Consider the following 21769-nt stretch of genomic DNA (forward strand, 5'->3'; position numbering starts at 1 on the left):
ACTCAGCGGAGGAGCCTGAGCAGCTGATGGGTGTTACCATGCATCACGGATTTCCCCTACCAGAGATTCGTTATCCTCGTCTTTCATCACGCAAGCGACAAGACCACCACTATGTACATTTCTAACTGAACTGTGACCCAGGAGGGTATGGTCATTTTCTGTGTTTTCCCAGTTCACCCAGTTGGCACAAATTTTATTGACCTGAGCGATCATGAACTTGGAGTGATCCACAAACTTTGCTTGAAAATAGTTTGTGCCTCTTAAGGTGCTCTCTCTTGGTTTTACATGAACAGTCTTCAACAAGGACTACCTCAGATTCGAAGTTCTACTTCAGCTACAGAGACACTGCAAGAAATCCTAAACGGTTTTGTTCTTATACTGCAAGAAATCCTGTCTGGGAGCGGTGTCCACCCTTGCAAGAATTACTGTTGTCTTACTGTGAAGTATTTTATAATGTGCCTTTTGAAAATGTTGGTAGCAATATTTAGCTGCAATATTAGGAGTGAATGTTTTGCAGAATTTAGCCTCGTAGTGATGCTTAATAAAAAAAAAAAAAAAAAAGTGACGTTTTGAATAAAAATTTGAATCCAAGTGACAAACCAGGAGTCAGCGGTTGTCACCTATGGGTCTAGAAGAAACAGCAGAATGTGAAAATGTGAATGATAAAGGAAAATATGTTGAAGCAGGGATAGTAGGCCCTGAACTGGTAGTGAACTTCTCAGCAACGGTTACTGCCAATAACACTCTAAATTAGGTAAAATGTTAAATTATAGGTAGTCTGTTAACTTGTTCTGCAACGTTTAAGAATCAGTGCCTCCCATATTGGGAAGTTTAGTTTAAAAATGGTTTACCTGTTAAAATGCATTTTAAAAATTTTGTATGTTCTTTACATAACAACCTTTGTTTCACTTGCAGCCCACGGACGTGCTGTGTTTAACGGGGGGGTATGTGGCGCCCCTGAGGGTTCAGTCGCCACAGAGGTACTGCACCTCCTCCTGAGGTGTGGTACCCCACTATCCAGGTAAGGTGGAGACACCTGACCACACTCCGGCAACACTCACATCCCACACACAACATAGTAGTGTAGCAGAGCAACCTTGGTGGCTCCCTGCTTGGAACACGAAGAGTGCTGGGAGGTGGGTGGAGCTTAGACTGCACAAGAGAGTGGGAGAATATCAGGAAAGGGTCACTCTGTGAGAGAAGATCCCCAGAGAGGGATGGAGTGAAGGATGTGCTGCAGCAGACTCCTGTGACCTGGAGCTGCTAGCACAGGAAAAAGCCATAGATTCTTCAGAAGGAAGATAGTTTAGTACGGAACGTAAGGAGAAGAAGAGAACTAAGGACTAGGGTCAGAGCAGAGCCCTTCCTCAAGTTTGATGCACATGGCCGGGGTCCGGTCCCCGAGGTTGTATGGATACTGATGTTCCTGCAGCAGAAACCGGAGGAATAGAAGTCGTCACCACTTTATTCCCATCTAAGACTTGGGGGCACAACAGCAATGTGGGTGAGCCGGGACATGATAGCAAGGAGTCCCCGAAGCAGGCTACAGCTGTCTGCCGTACAAGTAGAGTTCTAAGTAACATCAAGAAGGAGGAACTTGAGTTTAATACGCAACTACAAGTACTTCAGATTAGGCGTTAGTGTGGAGACGTTCAGAGAAGGCACATGTTGGAGGAGTGCTGGAAAGGTGTACTTTACCTTGCCTGGGAGTTGGCTGAGCCCCTGACCTGGAGGACACGGCTCCGAAGCGGCATCTGTGTGCACCAGACTGTGAGTAAAGTCTTGGAACTACATGACCTTGTGTCCTCCACTTTTTCTTGCGCCTTACACCCGGCTCTGCTACATCTACTTCTTTACACCATCTCCCTACTTGCCAACCTCATCTACACTGCCCTGGGACTACAGCTTCACCTGTGTGGAGCTTCAACATCATTGCTGCACCACACCATCTGTCCCAGAGAAGCAACCCTGCAGCACTGGTCAAACTGACCAGAGACCACAGGTGGCATCACGAATCTTCTCAACAACTTTATCCCCATCACTCTACCCCTTTTACATTGACCGCCTGAGGCCACGGACCGGGTCACTGCCACTGTGACATCTCCCATAGAAATCAACGGGCCTGACACTGAGTACCCCACGGCCTCTGGGGGCGAGTCAATTTTGGCATCACGAACAGGATGACGAAGCCTGGTACCACCGGGTCCTGTATGCCGAAGATACCCCACGGCCTCTGGGGGCGAGTCATGTGTGTGTGTGTGTAGGGGCTGCACTATACTGTGTGTGTCTGCACTATACTGTGTATTGGGGGAGCTGCGCCTGCACTATACTGTGTGTAGGGGGTAGCTGCACTATACCATGTGAAGTGGGGGGGTTGCACTATTCTGTGTATGTGCGGGAGCTGCATTATACTGTGTGGGGGAGCTGCAGTATACTGTGTGTTGGGGGAACTGCACCCTACTGTGTATGGGGGGAGCTGCACTATACTGTGTGTGTGGGGGAGCTGCACTATACTGAGTGTTGGGGGAGCTGCACTATACTGTGTGTGTGGGGGAGCTGCACTATACTGTGTATTAGGGGAGCTGTGCCTGCACTATACTGTGTGTTGGTGGGAGCTGCACTATACTGTATTGGAGAGCTGCACTATAATTTCTGTTGGGGGAGCTGCACTGTACTGTGTGTTGGAGGAGCTGCACTGTACTGTGTGGTGGGGAACTGCACTGTACTGTGTGTTGGTAGCAGTACTGTATTGTGTGTTGGGGAGCTGCACTATACTGTGTGTTGAGGGAGCTGCACTATACTGTGTTTTGGGGGAGCTGCACTATACTCTTACTGTGTGTGGGGAGGAGCTGCAATATACTGTGTGTGTGGGGGGAGCTGACCTATACTGTGTATTGGGGAGCTGCATTGTACTGTGTCTTAGGGAGCTGCACTATACTGAGTGTTGGGGAGCTGCACTATACTGTTACTGTGTTTGGGAGGGAGCTGCACTATACTATGTGTGTGAGGGAGCTGTGCTATACTGTGTATTGGGGAGCTGCACTGTACTGTGTGCTGGAGGGAGCTGCACTGTACTGTGTGTTGGGGGAGCTGCTCTGTACTGTGTGCTGGGGGGAGCTGAACTGTACTGTGTATTGGGGGAGCTGAGCCTGCACTATTCTGAGTGGGGGGAGCTGCACTATACTGTGTATTGGGGTAGCTGTGCCTGCACTATACTGTGTGGGTGGAGATGCACTATACTGTGTGTGGAGGGAGCTGCAAGTTATTTAAATGTGTGAATAAATATAGTTGGCTAATGTTTAAATTAATAATTTTATACGGCCCCAGGATGATATTATACAATTCCAAATGGCCCTAGGCAGGAAAAAGGTTTCCTACCCCTGCTGTAAATTATCTCCCCTCAGTATGGGGCAGATCTCTGCACCCCATAACCCCATGCCCAGAGGCCTGGCCTGGTACCCCCTATACCACACTAGCGCCCACATGTGTCCATGTATAGGAACCACAGAGACAGCAGCAGATGAGCTCCACCATCACAGAACAGCAGGACTGATAACGAGACGTGGCCCGTGACGTGGCATCCTTGTGCAGATTTTATTGTCTTTTAGGTGATACTGACATGGTGCCGCTTTGGTCGGCATTTTGCAGACTGCAAATTTTGCCATTGTAAATTATGACTTACAAATTGGCTTCAAAATGTGTTACTTTTTCCATTGTCAATCAGACATGTTCAATTTCAAACTGTTGATTGCTTTCTTCTTCATAGCTAATGCAGGCAGGGATGTCTGCCAGTGGTTTTCTCATAGAGAGTAAGGGCCAAGCCTTTGCTCCTGTATATGGGAGAGACGGCCAAGATGGCTGTCGGACAAATGATTGGCTGAAGCATAGTTGGGCTGACTGCCCTGTAATGTGGAAGAAGATGGCATGCACACAGCTGGACAGAGAGGTGCTGGTGGAAGGGAGTGGCAAACTCCTGGATAATAAATTAGAAAAATAGTTTCATCGCACACTCAAGAGTCTTCATACAAATAATCTTTAATGATTGTTCAACACAAGTACAAGTGGCGGACAAAGTGAAGGCATATACAAAGAAGCGACTAACGTTTCGACCAACTCGGGCCTTGAACACAGGAGGTGCGAGATCACCCTGAAAGCCACTCTTACAAAGGAACTTGCTATATACCTGTACCTACTGGAATCTCCACGTGGCATTTGGACCTCTTTTTCATATACAGAGCGACTTTGTGATCAAGGTCCGAGTGGGTCGAAACGTTAGAGTCGCTTCTTTGTATATCCCTGCACTTTGTCCGCCACTTGCACTTGCACTGAACAATCATTATAGATTATTTGCATGCCCTTTAATGTGTATGGGGGCATTACTGTCCTGATAATCGTTCTGTGCTGTTACTGTAGATAATTCACCAGCTGCTTGTTACACACAAGGCAAAGCGTGTGCAGCAGCTAATGATGTGTCCGCAACCTCGGGGTGGCCCGATTGCTGCAGGTAAGTGTATACACTGCTAATGTGAAGTGTGCTTGGATTTATTGTGAACCACTCATTATATCAGCACATGAGATACTCAAGACGAATTTTGTTGGTGCTGAGAAGCAGAAGAGTGAGACTCGTCCAGGAGACGCATGAGCTGAACCCTAAGGATCATCCAGGCAGTGGCGAACAGGCAATACAGGCTATCCATGCGGCCACTATGGGGCCTGTCAAGATGAGGCCCAGCTCGGGATAGCCTGGGATGCCAACCCACCGGAATTTCACAGGCAGCCCATACAAAATGGTGTTTTTTTTCTGTCCTTTGTAGAATCAAGCAGAAAAAAAATCTGATTTTTTTTTTTATTTTAACTTGACAAAGTTTGCAAGTTTGAATTGCACATGTGAGCGGTGAGTGAACCCAGCCGACAGGGGGAGCTGTGGAGTGAAGCCCATGCCAGCAGGTGGGAACTGCACTCTGACAATGGCGGCACTGCTTGTAACGTTTCAGGATCTGACCAAGCAGAATCTGGATTATGGACTGACACAATGCGGGTCACTGCCACAGGAAACAACCAGAACAGGGAAAAGTAGTGTACGTGACTGCGGGGTGTAGTAGTGTGAATGTGACCAGCAGGATGGCAGCTCAGCACACATCCTCCTCTGCACACATTGGGCAGATATTTTTTTAATGCTCAATACTGGAATTTCTTTAATGTATCCAATTCTAGGAAAGCTGGGAGACAACCAATATGGCTGCCATTACAAGTTCAGCTGCATTTGTCACCCAGCTTTCTCAGATTCCTGATTGGAAAGTACTTAAGCCATTATAGGGCCTGAGGGCTGCAACTTCTACCATTCACTAATCCACAATACTGTGAACTGGGTGAAAATATCCCACTGCGCTGGCGCTGACGTCAAATTGGTGAAGTGAGTTCATTGGCTGTGAACTCCCAAGTACTGTCTGAAGGCACCTGGAGCAGGAGAACTTTCTCATGCTCGTGGTGCTGTCAGACAGGGAATAAGAGCTCACACGGAGACACTGAGCACACGCTGCTCAGTGTCTCTGCTGGATGAAAGGCTGTATGATTGCATCATGCAACCATGCAGCCTGTCATCTAGATGTGTCATGGTTTGATCAGGGTTCTTGCCCTGCACTCACAGGGTTAAGTGTACGTGACCTCTTTCTGGATCTGGGAGGGGTATTTATACTCACTCTTTACCTGGGTCCTCTGTCAGCCATACTGTTATTCTGGCTGTGTGTCTGACGCCCCTGGTGTGCCTGTATATTGCATTGCTTGTTTGCTTCCCGTGTATGACCCGGTCCGTCCCCTCACTCTGTACTCCGTCTCTCGTTTTGGTACTATTGTCTTTTCCGGTTCTGACCTCCGGGCTTGGCTATCGTTACTCCGTTACAGTTTGTCCCTATTGTACCGTCTATTGCCTGTTCTGGTTTTCTGATCTATTGTTACGTCCCGACTTTCCATTCTGTCTAATCCTTTGGTACTGTCGTGCAATCTCGTGCTGTGACCTCGGCTTGATCTGGTTTCTGTCTCTGTCTATGCCCCTTGGTAACATTGTCCAGTAGTTACCTTTCTAGGAGTTTCCCTGCAGCTCCTAGCTCTGTGGAGCTTAGGCCACGCCCCCAGCAGTCACATGCTTCAGGTCCTGTGAGCCTGGAGCATGCATCGTCACCACTGCTGTCCCGCTCCTCAGGTATCTTTGTGCACAGTTTTTTAAACTCAGGACACGCGCACTGGCTCAGTGAGCAAGTGCAGTGCGGTGTTCCTGACAGATGTAGCAGAGCTAGACTCGTCGTGGGACAAATGGATTATCATCTTCTCTGTGGAAAGGTGAGGAATATAGTTGTTTGTTTTTTTAACTCTTTTGCAGAAGACAATGGCGTCAGTGGAATTGGCGAGGTTTTAAGTATGGTTTAATTAATATTTATTAAAGGAGTGTCATTCTTTCAATTAAAGGACTTTTTTGTGTGTGTTTTTATACGATACGACTATGGGGTTAGTAATGGGGGTGTCTTATTGATGTCTCTCCATTACTCACCTCGGGGCTTGATGTCACCTGACAATACAAAGGTGACATCAACCCCCCCAACTATCACCCCACTTGCCACCGCTCCAGGCCAAGTGGGAAGAGCAAGGCTAAGTGCCAGAATTGGCGCATCTTATAGATGTGCCTTTTCTGGGGCGGTTGAGAGATGATGTTTTTAGTCTGGGGGGAGGCAGTATCCATGGCCCCTTCCTAGGCTATTAATATCAGCCCACAGCTGTCTGCATAGCTTTTGCTGGTTATTAATTATAGCGGGACCCTACGTAATTTTTTGGGGGTTCCCCATTTTAATAGCCAATAAAGGCTAAGTATACAGTTGTGAGCTGATATTAATAGACTGTGAAGCTCCATGTGGCAGCAGTGGCTCAGAGCAGAAGGTATGGAGGACAGCGGCCCATTGACGTCTTTAACTGGAACCTCAAGATACAGGAACTGGACTGTGGGGAGACTACAAACAAAGGCCCGTGAATTAGGAGTCAGCTACAAAGGGCTGTCCAAGGAGCAACTGATTGAGGTTCTGGAAGAAGCTTGCCAGTGGGTTGTGTGATATGAGGAGGAGATGGCATTGCTTGGGGATGAGGCCACCATAGAGGATAAGAGGGAGGCCATTTGAACAGCTAAGGAGAAGCAGGGCATGGTGGAAGCAGCTAGAAGCTCAAGGCAGACTGTAACCACAACACCCACCATGAGGGAATTCCCAAGAGTGTCCCGTAAATTGCAGAATCCGCAACGTGTGCACATGGCCTTAGAGGGTGGAGCTGCTGAAACCTATAGAGCTATGGACCCTCGGTGGAAGTGTCAGTATGGGGAGGTAAAAGAGACGCTGTACACGTTGCGGAGCCTGCATCGTTTCAGGCTCTGCGGGTCTGCAGCAGATTTAGCTGCGTTGTACAGTACCATTGTTTTCAATGGTAAACTGAAAAACGCTGTGCACATGCTGCGGATTTGCTGTTTTTCCGTGTGGTTCAAATCCGCAGCATGTCAATTCTTTGTGCAGAATCCGCAGTGATTTCACACCTTCTCCATTGCAGAGGTGTGAAACCGCAGGGCTAAACCGCAGGCTAATCCGCAGGTAAACCACAGGTCTTTTGACCTGCGGATTTTCCCAAATCTGCGTGGACAAATTCGCAGCACCTAAAACTACGCGTGCACATAGCCTTACAGGACTCAGTTCCGCTCCTTAGCCTGTGATGGGGAAGTGTCTTTCAAGATATATGCCCACAGGCTCAAACAAGTATGTCAACGATGGCTGGAGGGAGAGGGGGTCTTAACTTGGGATACTTTTCTCCAGGTCATATAAAAGAGAAGTTCTATGCTAAATGCTCCGCTGAGATCAGGGAATGGGTGAGTGAGAGAAAACCAGCAACAGTAATACAACCTGCCGCTTTAGCTGATGAGGTTCTCACCATCAAGCCTCAGTGGAAAAATGTACTGGTGGTTGGAGTAACAACTACCAACACCACCACAACCAGTGGTCTCTTGTCCTTCAGCCTCCAAAGTTTGCTGTCCCACTAGATCACCACCTCATGCGGATACCCATGTGACTCACCTTCCAGCTAGTCCTGCCTCTTCCTCTGGAATGCGACAAGGAGTGAAAGGAGTAGAACACAGGTGTTATGGATGAGGGTATTCTAGGCATCTGCAGGCCACATGCCCAGGTATCAAGTGGAGAAGTCTGTCTCCCCAGATGGCAAATTGGAAGATGTGCGACACAGCGCAGATGTTACCGATGTTCGAAGCCTGGGCATCTGCAAGACACCTGGCCTTAGGGTCAATTGAGGAGTGACCCTACACCAAATCGGCCTATCAATTATTTACAGCCAAATACAATGAAGGAAGATGTGCCTTCCCTTCAAATTGACCTGCCTAATAGCTCAGAAACCCATGTTCAACCATTAGGGGTTTATGGGGTGCGGGCCACAGCCACGAGTTCCTTTAATCCTCAAGGAAAGCACTTACAGGAGGTCGTGCTGGACGGTCGGAGTTTTCTTGGTTTTTGTGACTCTGGGGCATTTCTCACCACAGCTGATCCCAGAGTGGATCAGCCAGAGGCAATACAGCATGGACCTGGGATTACCATTAAATTAGCTGGAGGCCAATGGAAGGGTATCCCAAAAGCAAGTGTAGAACTGGACTTTGGGGTCAAGCAATGCATGGTGTTATGAACAGGTCACTGAGAAGGATGGCAGGAATAGGCTAGGCCACCAGGAAACCAGTAAGGTTGGTAACTTAGCGGATTGCAGACCCCTAATCCTAACAACACAACTAGCAGTAGCCGTGGAACGTACCTACGATGCCCTAGATGCCTCAGCACAGCCGGAGAACTAACTAAGCCTAAAGCAAGAAAGGTGAAATCTAAACTGCCCCAGAGTATAACCCCAAAGAAATAGATGGCCCCCAAACATATATTGTCGGTGAGACAAGATGAGTAACAAACAGACAGAAAATAGACTGAGCAAATAATGGGGCCCAAACTGTCTAGATAGGATAGGAAAGGAAAGACAATGTCTGCAATCACGCAAAAACCCTAAAAAAATCCAACATGTCTGATGTACAAAAAACACTGAGGTTTCACGACCTCTCCCCCACTATATCAGCAATCTGGTGTGAATTGGCAGCAAAGCAAAAGAGACTAAGGCCTGTTTCACATTTCCGTTGTCGGCAGTCAGCTGAAATCCGCCAAAGGTAAAAAACAATGGATGTCAGCGGACCACTTTCCAGTACGGATCCGCGGAAGATGCAAAGTGCCGAAATTGAAAGCGACTGTGGCCTGGAAAAGGAAAGGAGAGAGAGACTTCGCCACTTCCAGGACGGTATTTCAGGGTTAAAATGTTTCCCGGAGCAAAGCGTCCGGGCATGCGCACTAAAAAATAGCGGACCGTCAACTGAAAAAAAACGTTGCAGGGTCCGTCTGGTCCGCCCGGGAACTGCTAAAATTTTCACGGATCCGTCAAAAAACGGATCCAACGGATGACCGTCAGTCAACATCCGTCACTAATTCAAGTCTATGGGGGAAAAAAGCGGATCCGCCAAAAAAGGGGCGGATCCGTTTTTTTCAGAAACTGGCGGATTTTGACTGACGTAAAAAAAACGGAAATGTGAAACAGGCCTAACGTAACAGGGGACTGAACAAACTGACACAAGCTGCAACAGATGGAGCGGGGTCCAGCACTGCCCCAGCAGGGAGAACGCTGAACCCTCAAAGCAAAGCAGAAACAGGCAAAACCAGATCAGATGCAAGGATTTGCAAATGAACAACTTAACTGAAAAATGCAGGATCAGGCAGGAGACCGCAGACCTCAGAACTCACAGGAAGGAACTAATCACCAGCAACAGCTGAGGGAAGCCTGCTCACTTATATCCTCCCAATCAGTTACCCCTGATTTCCAATCGTCATCATCAGGTGGCAGACTTCTATCAACACGGCCAGCTCCACTACCCGCAATAACCACCAGAGGGAGCCCCGACTCAGAAGTCCAATCAAGATAATTCACATCAGCGTGGTTGGGATGATGAGGGACCTGCCTGCAGATATTGTCCTAGGAAATGATGTGGGAGAGCTACAATGTCAATTTGTAGGTGCAGGAAGCAGCATTTAAATCAAATAGGAAGTAAAATGGAGCTCGGCCTTCAACCCTACAACTTCCCCATGCAATAAAGATGAGGCAGTCAACACAAATGATGATGGATTGTCCAGACAGGAGCTATGAGTCAAGTCAGCCATGTCTACGTGTACTTGACAATCGACCTGTTGAGGTCAATAGTCTGTACACTACTTGAGGGGTTGAAGGGGTTATAACAGAGTCACCGCCCAGCCTGTACACATGGACCATACTGTAATCAGGCTTACATTACCAGTCCTTGCCCTGTATCCGTTGGGGGCATGCTTGTCTTTGTTCCACTCTGCAGGAGACATCTCCAATGCCAAACCTGTGCAGAGACTGCAGACAGAGTTTCTGGAATGATCTTAGTCCTTGGAGCTATGTTTAAGGGGGAGGGTGTTGGGATCAGCCCCTTTGTTGGGCAGAGATCTAAGAGTGATAAGACAATAAGCCACATGTCCAGTTAGTTGATGCTGTGTGCTGTGAAGGACAGGGATCTGTGGCTGGATCCTGGTATCATATATGGAGATTGGAGATTATTTTGCAAACAATATATAAAAAAACAAAGCCAGCTCACCACTAACCACCGCAGACCTCGGAACTCTGTAAAGACTGACGTGAAGAGAGTATCAAAGAGAAAATTTGTTCCAGCTGCGTAAAATCATTTCTTCTTTATTTCTTCAATTTAAATAGAATAGAAAAACTCTCCATATATATGCCATAACCACGGGCTACGCGTTTCGATCAGAGCAATCTTTTTCAGAGCCAATTTCTCTTCTATTTTAATTGATGAAATAAAGAAGAAATGATTTTACTCAGCTGGAACAAATTTTCTCTTTGATAGATTATTTTGCAACATGGAATTGTGATGTTTCACCACCCTACTGGATTTGAGGACTCAATCTAAAGACTGTTGTTGTGCGGTGACCTGCGAAGGGATGGAATCTTATGCTGAGGTGAGATCCCAGTGACCGTGTGTATTGTTAGAAGGGACCACATGGGACTGTGTTGTTTCCCTCATCTGCTGGATCCATTGAATTCACCCAAGGACTATTTCTATATTTCCCTGGCGTTGGACTGCCGGGGGGCGCCCCTGGATCTGCTCTCTTTGTGTGGACTCAATGTGGACTAATTACGGACGCTGCAGAATTACTTTCATTTGTGTTGTCCCAGTTCCCTGTTCCAATAAATCTTGTTGGATTGATTATCGACCTGGTGTCTCTTCCTGCTCTGTCGCATACCCCTTCACAGGTATTACCCCCTTCCCAGGTTGTAAACATCTGCTCACAGCCGTCGGCTTTCCCTCTGCTGGTTAAGAAAATTACATGGGAGCCCACGCCATTTTTTTCAGAAAAATAATCTTTTAATAATTAAATACATGTACAGTAAGCTGCACACACTGTACTAATTGTATATGTCACTGACATCTATGTATCCATCTATTCTATGTGTATTTACTATATGTAATCCATCCATTTTATCCTGTCGGCTCCTGCAGTGACTTTACAGTATGTGGCTGCGGAATTGCCAGCTTTTCTTCTATCTATCTATATATAATTGCCTTAAATTGTCTGTCATCCACTTCCGTCTGGATGTCCCCGAATCCCACAATCCACTGCACTGCACCGGAAGTACGCCGACCACCATTTTGGAACACCCAAGTGATGCGGCTTTGATCCAGGACGCCGCTGCGATCCCGAACGCCGCTGCGATCCCAACCTCTGATGGGATCCCAGCTGCTGCTCGGATCCAGGCTGCCGCTGCGATCCCGAACGCCGCTGTGATCCCGACCGCCGCTGGGATACCGGCCGCTGCTTGGATCCCAGCTGCCACTTGGATCCAGGCCGCCGTTCCGATCACGAGGCTGTGAAAGGGGTGTAACGAGGGGATATAACGAGAGGGGTGTAATGAAGGGGGTATAATGAGAGGGTGTAATGAGGGGGTGTAATTAGAGAGTGTAATGAAGGGGGAGTAATGAGAGGGATGCCGCCACCGGACCCCCGCCAGGACTCACCGCCTGACTACACGTGCCGGATCCCACCGCTGCCTGCCCACCCACCTCCGTGCAGTCACAGCCGGCAGGAAAGACCGCGGCTTGGGGCCTGTGCTGGAGATTGGGTGCGGCCACCCTCTGGTGGCGTCACACACCATCTCCAGCACAGGCCGTGAAACACCGTCTTTCCTGCCGGTTGTAACTGCACGGAAGTGGGTGGGCCGCCACCCCCAGCGCCACAAAGCTGCCCCCATCGTGATGTTACTGCCCTCCCGATACGATAACATAGGGCACACATCTAGTGTAATATAAATACACACACGTAAATAAATATATACTAGATGGAGGAGGGTGGTAATGTCACGATGGGGGCAGGCTTTGCAGCGTTGAGAATTTCTCCCCCCCATGTGCTCACCCACTTATCCACCCTCTCTTTCTCCATGTGCTGACGTCTCCCGTCTGTGCTCTGTTCTTTGACCTGTCTACCCCATGTGCTATCCCCCTTGTCTGATGTCTCTCTCCTTCCTGTTCTGTGTTCTCCCCTCATGTGCTGTCCCGTTTGAGCTGTCTCACCCCTGTGCACTTTCTCTCTCCCCATCTGCTGTCTTCTCCTCTTTCACCTGTGCATCCCATGTGCTCTCCCCCTTGTCTGCGCTCTCTCCACCACTACACTATGCTGTCTTCTTCCCTCATGTGTTCTCTCATTTGATGGCGGCGGTCAGTGAATCATTCGGCTGATCCCGGCAGCGGTGTCTTCGCGACGGTGTGTACGGCCTATACAATGTGTGTGTGTGGTGCGTATGGCATATACCGTGTGTGTTTGTGTGTGTTGCGTATGGCGTATACAGTGTGTGTGTGTGTGTGCGCGTGGTGTAACGGTGTTCCGCTGGTGGTACCACGCAAGAGGCTGGTACCACCAGAGGTTTCCATATTGAGACACCCATCACTTGGGTGTCCCAATATGGCGGTCGGTGAACTTCCACCGCTTGGAATTCTGGGATCCGGACACATCTGGTCGGAACAGGATGTGAAGACATTACAAGGTAACTATATATATATATACACACACACACATTATATATATATATATATATATACACACACACGTATATATATATCCACTGACATCTATATATCTATTCTATGTGGTGTATATACTGTATTCTAACTTGTCAGTGTGATTTTACTGTACGCGGTAGATGAATTGCTGGCTATTCAAATGAGATGGGTATGTAAAAATCGGAGAACACTCGCATGGTCCGAGTGCTGTGCAATTTTTTTCTCGCACCCACTGACTTCTATTGCGGGATGCGATCCGATTTCCGAATCCAATCGCAGCAAGCTGCAATTTTTTTCCAGTCTGATGAACACAGATGAACACACAATAATAGAATAACATTGGTCAGAATGCAATCCGATTTTTAATTGGATTGCAATTGTCCGATTTCATCAAAAGTGGGAATGAGCCCTGAGACTCACTCTCCTGGGGTTCAGCACTGAGTCTCTGTCACTGCCTCGGTCTCTGCTGTTTGGCTGCAGTGATGACATCATGTTTGCATTGCTGCAACCAATCACTGGAAACCCCTTTAAGGACTGTATAGAGGATGTTTTCCCGATGGGTGACCCATAGTAGTCATGAATGTCTCCCATGTACATCATGAGTATTTTGGCTACCAATATGTCTCTGTGGCTTAGTGAGCTCTGTGCACATTGTGGTATGCTGCGCTCACCTGATAGCAGGTATTCGCTCGATGAATCTTGTAGTTTGTCCCACTGCCATTAAATCAAAAGGAGCTTGTCTGGTGTTACGTTATTTGGGGTTTAATGAAGCTGACTTTTATCATTAACTCCCTTTAATTTGGGGGTGTTGTTGATTTAACGGCATTATTATAGGGTGTTTTGAGGACGTGGCATGGAAGTGTGGCCTCTATATGTCCATAAAAACCCATCTATGACTTTTTATTCAGTTATTCAGAAAATAAAGCAGGCAAACCCTAAACCTCTTTCCAGTCGCTGTCACTCTGTAGAGCTGTATGATGTCACTGCAGTGCTGATGACATCACTAATCCCAGCATGGGGCCTAAGAAAGTCTAAGTGTAAAAGAATGAGCAGTCCAACGTCTTCAATCATAAGTGACAACGGCTGTTGGGGGTCCCTGGTAAGGATTTGTGATGACCCCACAGGCCCCGGTTCATATAGTTATTACACTCTCTTGGATATTATAAGGATTTTACCTTTTGATGTTTTCCTTCCTTCTTTCTCATCCCTGAAGAGCCCGATCTGGTTCCCTCATTGCTGCATCCATCCCTGGCGCTGGCATCAGTCTCACTGCTGGATGTTGGCCCTTGTGTCTGTGGAGGGATTTGATTGGGTGGGAGGGGGTCATTGTGGGCTGTAAAGGTGATACCCGGTTCTGGAAAGGTTAAAGCTCCAACTTGGGACAACCTCAGCAGAAAAATACAAAATACATAGAAATTACTACACCCATTCACAATGGTGGCTACAATAGTGTCATGTGTAGACAGTGATAAGAAGAGTAGACCTCAGGGGTACAGCTAGAGAGGGTCCAGAGAGGTCCAGAGCGTGCCGTAACCCCGGGCAAAGACGCTTGACTGCTGCAATAACATAGGACAATCGAGTACTTAATATGGAACCTGAGAGTTGTGGGGCTCAGCACAGATTTCGTATCAGGGCCCAGAAGCTTTGGAAACCCCAAGTGATCTAGAACAGCAGGAATTAAAGGGGTTGTCCAGTGAGAAGATATTGACCTTCCCTTGGATAGGTCATCAATATTACTTTAGTGGGAATTCTGACCCCCCCCCATGATTCAGCTGTTAGTAGCTCTGGTGGTACCGAGGTAAACACACAATTCATTAAAGGGGATGTGTCAGCAGGTTTTTGCTATGTAATCTGAGGACAGCATGATGTACGGGTAAAACACAGAATTCAACGATGTGCCACATGTCTGGCTGTGTACTGTTATTTACTTACATTGAAGGTTTTTTCACCAGGACATTATCACTGCTGTGACGAGCTGTGAATAGCACTTGTCCAACTCCGCCCCCTTCTGTGATAGGCAGCTCACTGTCTATACACTGTAAGCACAGAGAGCCTGGTGTGGACTGGGTAGCTGCAGTGTGGAGGTGGGAAACTTTCTCAGCTCTTCTACATTGCTAAATCTAAAAACTCTGATTGTGTCAGAACAACTGCACCCAGACACTCACACAGCCATTTTTTCCCAGCTCCAACAATATGGACATGGACAGAGCGGGGGCAAGGACAAAGTTGTGACGAACTCGCTTGTCAAATTTGTGATGAGTGCCGGATTTTCTTTCGCTACAAATCTTTCGCCAGTCTCAGGAGTAAGATTTGTGGCAAGGTGCACACGGAGGCGCACGCACTTGTCAAATGCTCCTGATTCATAAAGTGGTGTGTACCTCTTCATGTGTCAGGTGCGTCTGACTCCAGCACATCTCCTCTTGAAAACCAATAGGAAAAACACTGATTATGATGAATTGGGCCCATTGAATGTATAACGGCCACTGCCACGTCCTGGAGAACAGCAACCGCATCTATTCTCTTGAATATGTTGGACCCCCATCGATTGGAAATTATCTTCTTGCTAACATTACCACATTTACTTAAAAAATAACACATCCTGCTAATTAAAGGGGGGGTCCTGTTTTATGTAAATGAAGCTTCAATCTTCAATTATTTCATTGTTAAGGAATAGTGATGAGTGAGCATGCTCAAGTGTTTTCCAAGTATCTCGGGCATTTAATATTATTATTATTTATTGTTATAGCGCCATTTATTCCATGGCGTTTCACATGTAAGGAGGGGTATACATAATAAAAACAAGTACAATAATGTTAAACAATACAAGTCATAACTGGTACAGGAGGAGAGAGGACCCTGCCCGCGAAGGCTCACAATCTACAAGAATAAAACCGCTTTATCAATTTTACCGCATGCGGAACGGTGTAAACGCACCCCCCAAAAGAAATTCATGAAACGCTGGTTTTTGTTCATTCTGCGTAACAAAAATCGGAATAAAAAGCGATCAAAAAATGTCACGTGCCCGAAAATGGAACCAATAAAAACGTCAACTCGTCCCGCAAAGAATAAGAACTCACATGACTCGGTGGGTCAAAATACGTAAAAATTAGAGCTCTCAATATGTGGTGATGCAAAAACTATTTTTACAATAAAAAGCGTCTTTTAGCGTGTGACAGCTGCCAAACATAAAAGCCCGCCATAAATAGTAAATCAAACCCCCCGTTATCACCTCCTTAGTTAGGGAAAAATAATAAAACTAAAAGAAAATGTATTTTCCATTTTCCCATTAGGGTTAGGGCTAGGGTTAGGGCTAGGGTTAGGGCAAGGGTTAGGGCTGAGATTAGGGTTAGGGGTGTGTTGGGGTTAGGGTTGGAGTTAGAATTGGGGGTTTCCACTGTTTGGGCACATCAGGTGCTCTCCAAATGCAACATGGCGTCTGATCTCAATTCCAGCCAATTCTGCGTTGAAAAAGTCAAATGGTGCTCCTTCCCTTCCAAGCTCTGCCATGCGCCCAAACAGTGTTTTACCCCCACATATAGGGTATCAGCATACTCAGGACAAATTGCAAAACAACTTTTGGGGTCCAATTTCTCCTGTTACCCTTAGGAAAATAAAAAAATATCATTTTTGTGGAAAAAAAATGTTCTTTTTATTTTCACGCCCAGGCGTTATAAACTTCTGTGAAGCACTTGGGGGTTCAAAGTGCTCACCACACATCTAGATAAGTTCCGTGGGGGGTCTAGTTTCCAAAATGGGGTCACTTGTGGGGAGTTTCAATAGTTTAGGTCCATCAGGGGCTTTCCAAACGCACATGACACCCGCAGACCATTCCATCAAAGTCTGCATTCCAAAACGTCACTACTTCCCTTCCGAGCCCCGACGTGTGCCCATACAGTAGTTTTCTCCCACATATGAGGTATCAGGGTACTCAGGACAAATTGGACAACTTTTGGGGTCCAATTTCTCCTGTTACCCTTGGGAAAATAAAAAAATTGGAGACTAATTGATCATGTTTGTGGAAAAAATACGATTTTTTTATTTTCATGCCCGGGCATTATAAACTTCCGTGAAGCCCTTGGGGGTTCAAAGTGCTCACCACACATCTAGATAAGTTCCTTAGGGGGTCTAGTTTCCAAAATGGGGTCATTTGTGGGGGGTTTCCACTGTTTAGGTACATTAGGGGCTCTTCAAAGGCAACATGACACCCGCAGACCATTCCATCAAAGTCTGCATTCCAAAATGTCACTACTTCCCTTCCGAGCCCCGACGTGTGCCCATACAGTAGTTTTCTCCCACATATGAGGTATCAGCGTACTCAGGAAAAATTGGACAACAACTTTTGGGGTCCAATTTCTCCTTGTACCCTTGGGAAAATAAAAAAATTGGTGACTAAAAGATCATGTTTGTGGAAAAAATATGATTTTTTATTTTCACGCCCGGGCGTTATAAACTTCTGTGAAGCACTGGGGGGTTCAAAGTGCTCACCACACATCTAGATAAGTTCCTGGGGGGGTCTAGTTTCCAAAATGGTGTCGTTTGTGGGAGGTTTAAACTGTTTTGGTACATCAGGGGCTTTCCAAACGTGACATGGCATCCGATCTGAATTCCAGCCAATTTTGCATTGAAAAAGTCAAACGGCGCTCCTTCCCTTCTGAGCTCTGCCATGCGCCGAAACAGTGGTTCCCCCCCACATATCAGGTATCAGCGTACTCAGGACAAATTGCACAATAACTTTTGCAGTCCAACTTCTCCTGTTACCCTTGGTAAAATAAAAAAATTGAACCTGAAGTATTTTTTTTGTGAAAAAAAGTTAAATGTTCATTTTTTTTTAAAATATTCAAAAAATTCCTGTGACGCACTTGAAGGGTTAATAAACTTCTTGAATGTGGTTTTGAGCACCTTAAGGGGTGCAGTTTTTAGAATGGTGTCACTTTTGGGTATTTTCTATCATATAGACCCCTCAAAGTGGCTTCAAATGTGATGTGGTCCGTAAAAATAAAATGGTGTTGCAAAAATGAGAAATCGCTGGTCAATTTTTAACCCTTATAACTTCCTAACAAAAAAAAATTTTGGTTCCAAAATTGTGCTGATGTAAAGTAAACATGTGGGAAATGTTACTTATCAAGTTTTTTGTGTGCCGTATCTCTGTGATTTAAGGGCATAAAAATTCAAAGTTGGAAAATTGCGACATTTTCAAAATTTTCGCCAAATTTCCATTTTTTTCACAAATAAACGCAAGTTATATGAATGAAATCCATGGAAGCGTTTCAGAGTTATTACCTCATAAAGGGACAGTGGTCAGAATTGTAAAAATTGGCCCAGTCATGAACGTGCAAACCACCCTTGGGGCTTAAGGGGTTAAAACTTTTATTTTTGTGCCCTTAAATCAGAGAGTCATATCATACAAAATAGTTAATAAATAACATTTCCGACATGTCAACCTTATATTAGCATAATTTTGAAAACATTTTTTTTTCTTAGAACGTTATAAGGGTTAAGGGTTGACCAGCGATTTCTCATTTTTCCACCAAAATGTACAAAATCACTTTTTTAGGGACCACATAACATTTGAAGTGAGTTTGGGGGGTCAATATAACAGAAAATACGCAAAAGTGACACCATTCTAAAAACTGCACCGCTCAAGGTGCGCAAAACCACATTCAAGAAGTTTATTAACCCTTCAGGTGCTTCACGAGAACTAAAGCAATGTGGAAGGAAAAAAAAAATGAAAAATTAACATCTAACTTTTTTCACAAAAAAATTTAGTTTGGAACCAAACTTTTTTTTTATTTTCACAAGGGTATCAGGAGAAAATGGACCATTAAATTTTTTGTGCAATTTCTCCTGAGTACGCCAATACCACGTATGTGGGGGGAAAGCCACTGTTTGTGGGCATGGCAGGGCTCAGAGGAGAGAGAAAGACATAGGAAATTGGGCTATTTTTTTGCAGTCGCCGTTATTCCGTGAATAACAGTGATCGCAACACTGAGGTCGGTACAAATCGTCCCGAATTATGTTCTCCGGGGTCTTGGCTAGCCGAGGCCCCAAAGATTTTACCGATGCTAGGGGACGCTATAACCTTATTTCTCAGCACCGATAAAAAGCGACGCTGAGGAATAAGTACCCTTAACTGCCGTCATTAAAAGGCGTTTCGGTGGTTAAGTGGATAAGGAACACTGGGCAAAATGTATACACTATTCAGCCTGGAGAAGGAGCTGAGGTGTGGGGGCATAACAAAGGGCTCTCTTTTAGGTGGTCTTTGAGTCCCCCCTATATGATGCAGCGCTCTCTAAAGTCCTGTACCAGGATTTGGATCAGTATTGACCAGATGGAGTAATTCATGTTGTTCCTTCTCACCTGGGGTACATATACATCTCCATCACATCTTCTCCTTCCACTGTCTCCATTACATGACAGCCATGTCTCATCTGGTGATATAATCCTTCATTACGCATCTGGTGAAGTTCTTCAGGGGAATAGGGACCCCCAAAATTCAGAGAATCCCTGTATCTCTCAGGGTAAGAGGAGAATGTCATATATTCATGGTCATACTCCCCAGAGTAGACCGCCATCCTGTCCCACTGTAAAGTTCCCGCCATATCTATATTTTTAGGATTTTTCCTATGGATCTGGCTCCTAGATAATCCCGAGTCTTTCATAGATTCAGATAATTTTACTTCTTTTATCAGATGTGATTCTTCCACCACAGGACATAAGTCTGACTTCTCATTGTGCTAGAAAAGAGTCAATAAATTAAAATCCGATTAGGAAAGAATCTTTAGCGAGTTATATCTCCTATACGGGTGAAAGATGCTAAGTGATAATCCACATTACAGAGCCCGAGTGATTCCCATCCCGATCTTCATATCTGCACAGATTAATAAAACATCTGTCATCTATAAAAAGCTAGAGAAGGCTTGGTGGCCATTTTTTGTGGTAACCAGTGTATAAGGAGGGGGCAGCTCTTAGTAAACTCTTATACACATGAGTATTGAGCCCTACAAGGTGCCGCACATGCTGGGCCACCAACGACTGTCTCCTTGTGACAAGCGCACTGCACTAGTGTAAGGGGGTGAGATAGAATTACCTCCTTGCTTCCCTATCTCTAATTGTTTTCCATGTGTTGATGTTTACATATGCTACTGTTGGTAATGTCTCTGATTAATATTTGCGGTACTGCTACATAGTAATATGTATTATCGCTCACATTTATGGCACTGCCACATTCATATATGTGTTACCATTCTTTGTAGAACTATATTATATGATGTTGTGTTCCTTTAGTGTAATACTGTATATAATTTAATGTGATGATGTGTATTAATGCTCATGTACAGTTTAGGGAAAGTAAAGTGCATCCTTTTGGGACATTACACTCCCTGACAGAAGATATGTCGCTTATCCATGTTATGTAAATAAAAGCTTATAACCTGACGTTAAATTAATTCATTGGTTGTATAAATTATTCTTTTGAAAGCTGAAACCCTCCAAAATGTGGTTTAGGTTAAGAAAATAAATTGCCATCAATGCAGAAATATTGATCATTTAATGGACACAGAATGGTCAGATTTTGGCAAGACAAAAGTTTTGTCGGCCACAGAAAGTAATGTGATATTCAAACAAATAACTTAAAACACAAATATATGTTGCATAACATTGGTGAATGAAGTTGTGGTGCTATTAGAGTCATATTTAATATTTAAACTTCTGTCAGGGAGTGTAGAGGAGGGCACCTTAGTACTATAGTTCTTATAGATAAGGGTAGATGTAGTTCATTTGTGGGCCACTAGATGGGGGCATGCTAGTGTGCACTGTAGGTATAGTTTATAGTATGGTTATAGGAGGGTTAAGTGTAGAAGGGGCTGCCGGTAGGTAAGACAGGAGTTTCTAGGAAGTTAGGTCAGACCGGGCCAAGGTGCCCGAAGTGTTCCCACGGGCTATAGGCCCGGACAGCTTGGCAGCCACGTAACGTTAAATTGCTGCAGCCCACGTTATCCACAGCCACTGTGCATCATAGAAGTGGGCCAGAGCAGGGAAGGAAAGATGTGGCAACTCATCGCCTGGGCAGATGCCATTAGGGCAGTAGTCGGTTGGAGTTTTAGAGATGAAGGAAGTTGGAGCTTCAACGAGAACAGTACAGACGGGCCAGATGCTTTACCAGAGGCAACCAAACCTGCTGACTGTTGATTTCGAGTCTGGGGCAAAACAGGCAGAAGGAATTGTCATCATGGCGAGGTTAGGCCAGGAAGGAACTGGGGAGCAGTCTAGGACCGTCCGGTCCGGGCGTGTGCTGCACAGAAGCGACAGCAAACCAGGGAAAGATAAGGAAATAAGTGAATTCCATGATGTGCCAACTGTGGATGTAACGTGTTAAGTATTAAGTAAAACGTGTGAAGTATTAAGTAAAGAGAAAGTTCAAGTTATCCTGGACTGTGTCTTCATTACTGAGTGTCACCTGACAGGGGGTACCTGAATTTGGAGATGCCCGGGGGAGTGCCCGGGGGACCTGAATTTGGAGATGCAGGTACGCTGAGAAGAAGAAAACAGTTTTCTGTAGGGGAAGGT

The 21769-nt window shown here is 45.8% G+C and overlaps 1 protein-coding gene across 2 annotated transcripts in view; it reads right to left on the reverse strand.

The window, feature by feature from the left end:
- Positions 1-21769, reverse strand: part of JHY (junctional cadherin complex regulator) — a 97767-nt gene that overhangs the window by 27225 nt on the left and 48773 nt on the right. For both annotated transcript variants that reach the window (XM_073584854.1, XM_073584853.1), the window contains exons 4-5: positions 19562-19938; positions 14380-14590 (exon numbers count right to left, since the gene is read on the reverse strand). In XM_073584854.1, the coding sequence (XP_073440955.1) occupies positions 14380-14590; positions 19562-19938 (588 nt within the window). The remainder of the gene's footprint in view (positions 1-14379; positions 14591-19561; positions 19939-21769) is intronic.

This window comes from Dendrobates tinctorius, unplaced genomic scaffold (assembly GCF_039654945.1).
Source record: "Dendrobates tinctorius isolate UK_male_01 unplaced genomic scaffold, ASM3965494v1 ptg000086l, whole genome shotgun sequence".
NCBI classification, from domain to species: Eukaryota; Metazoa; Chordata; class Amphibia; order Anura; family Dendrobatidae; genus Dendrobates; species Dendrobates tinctorius.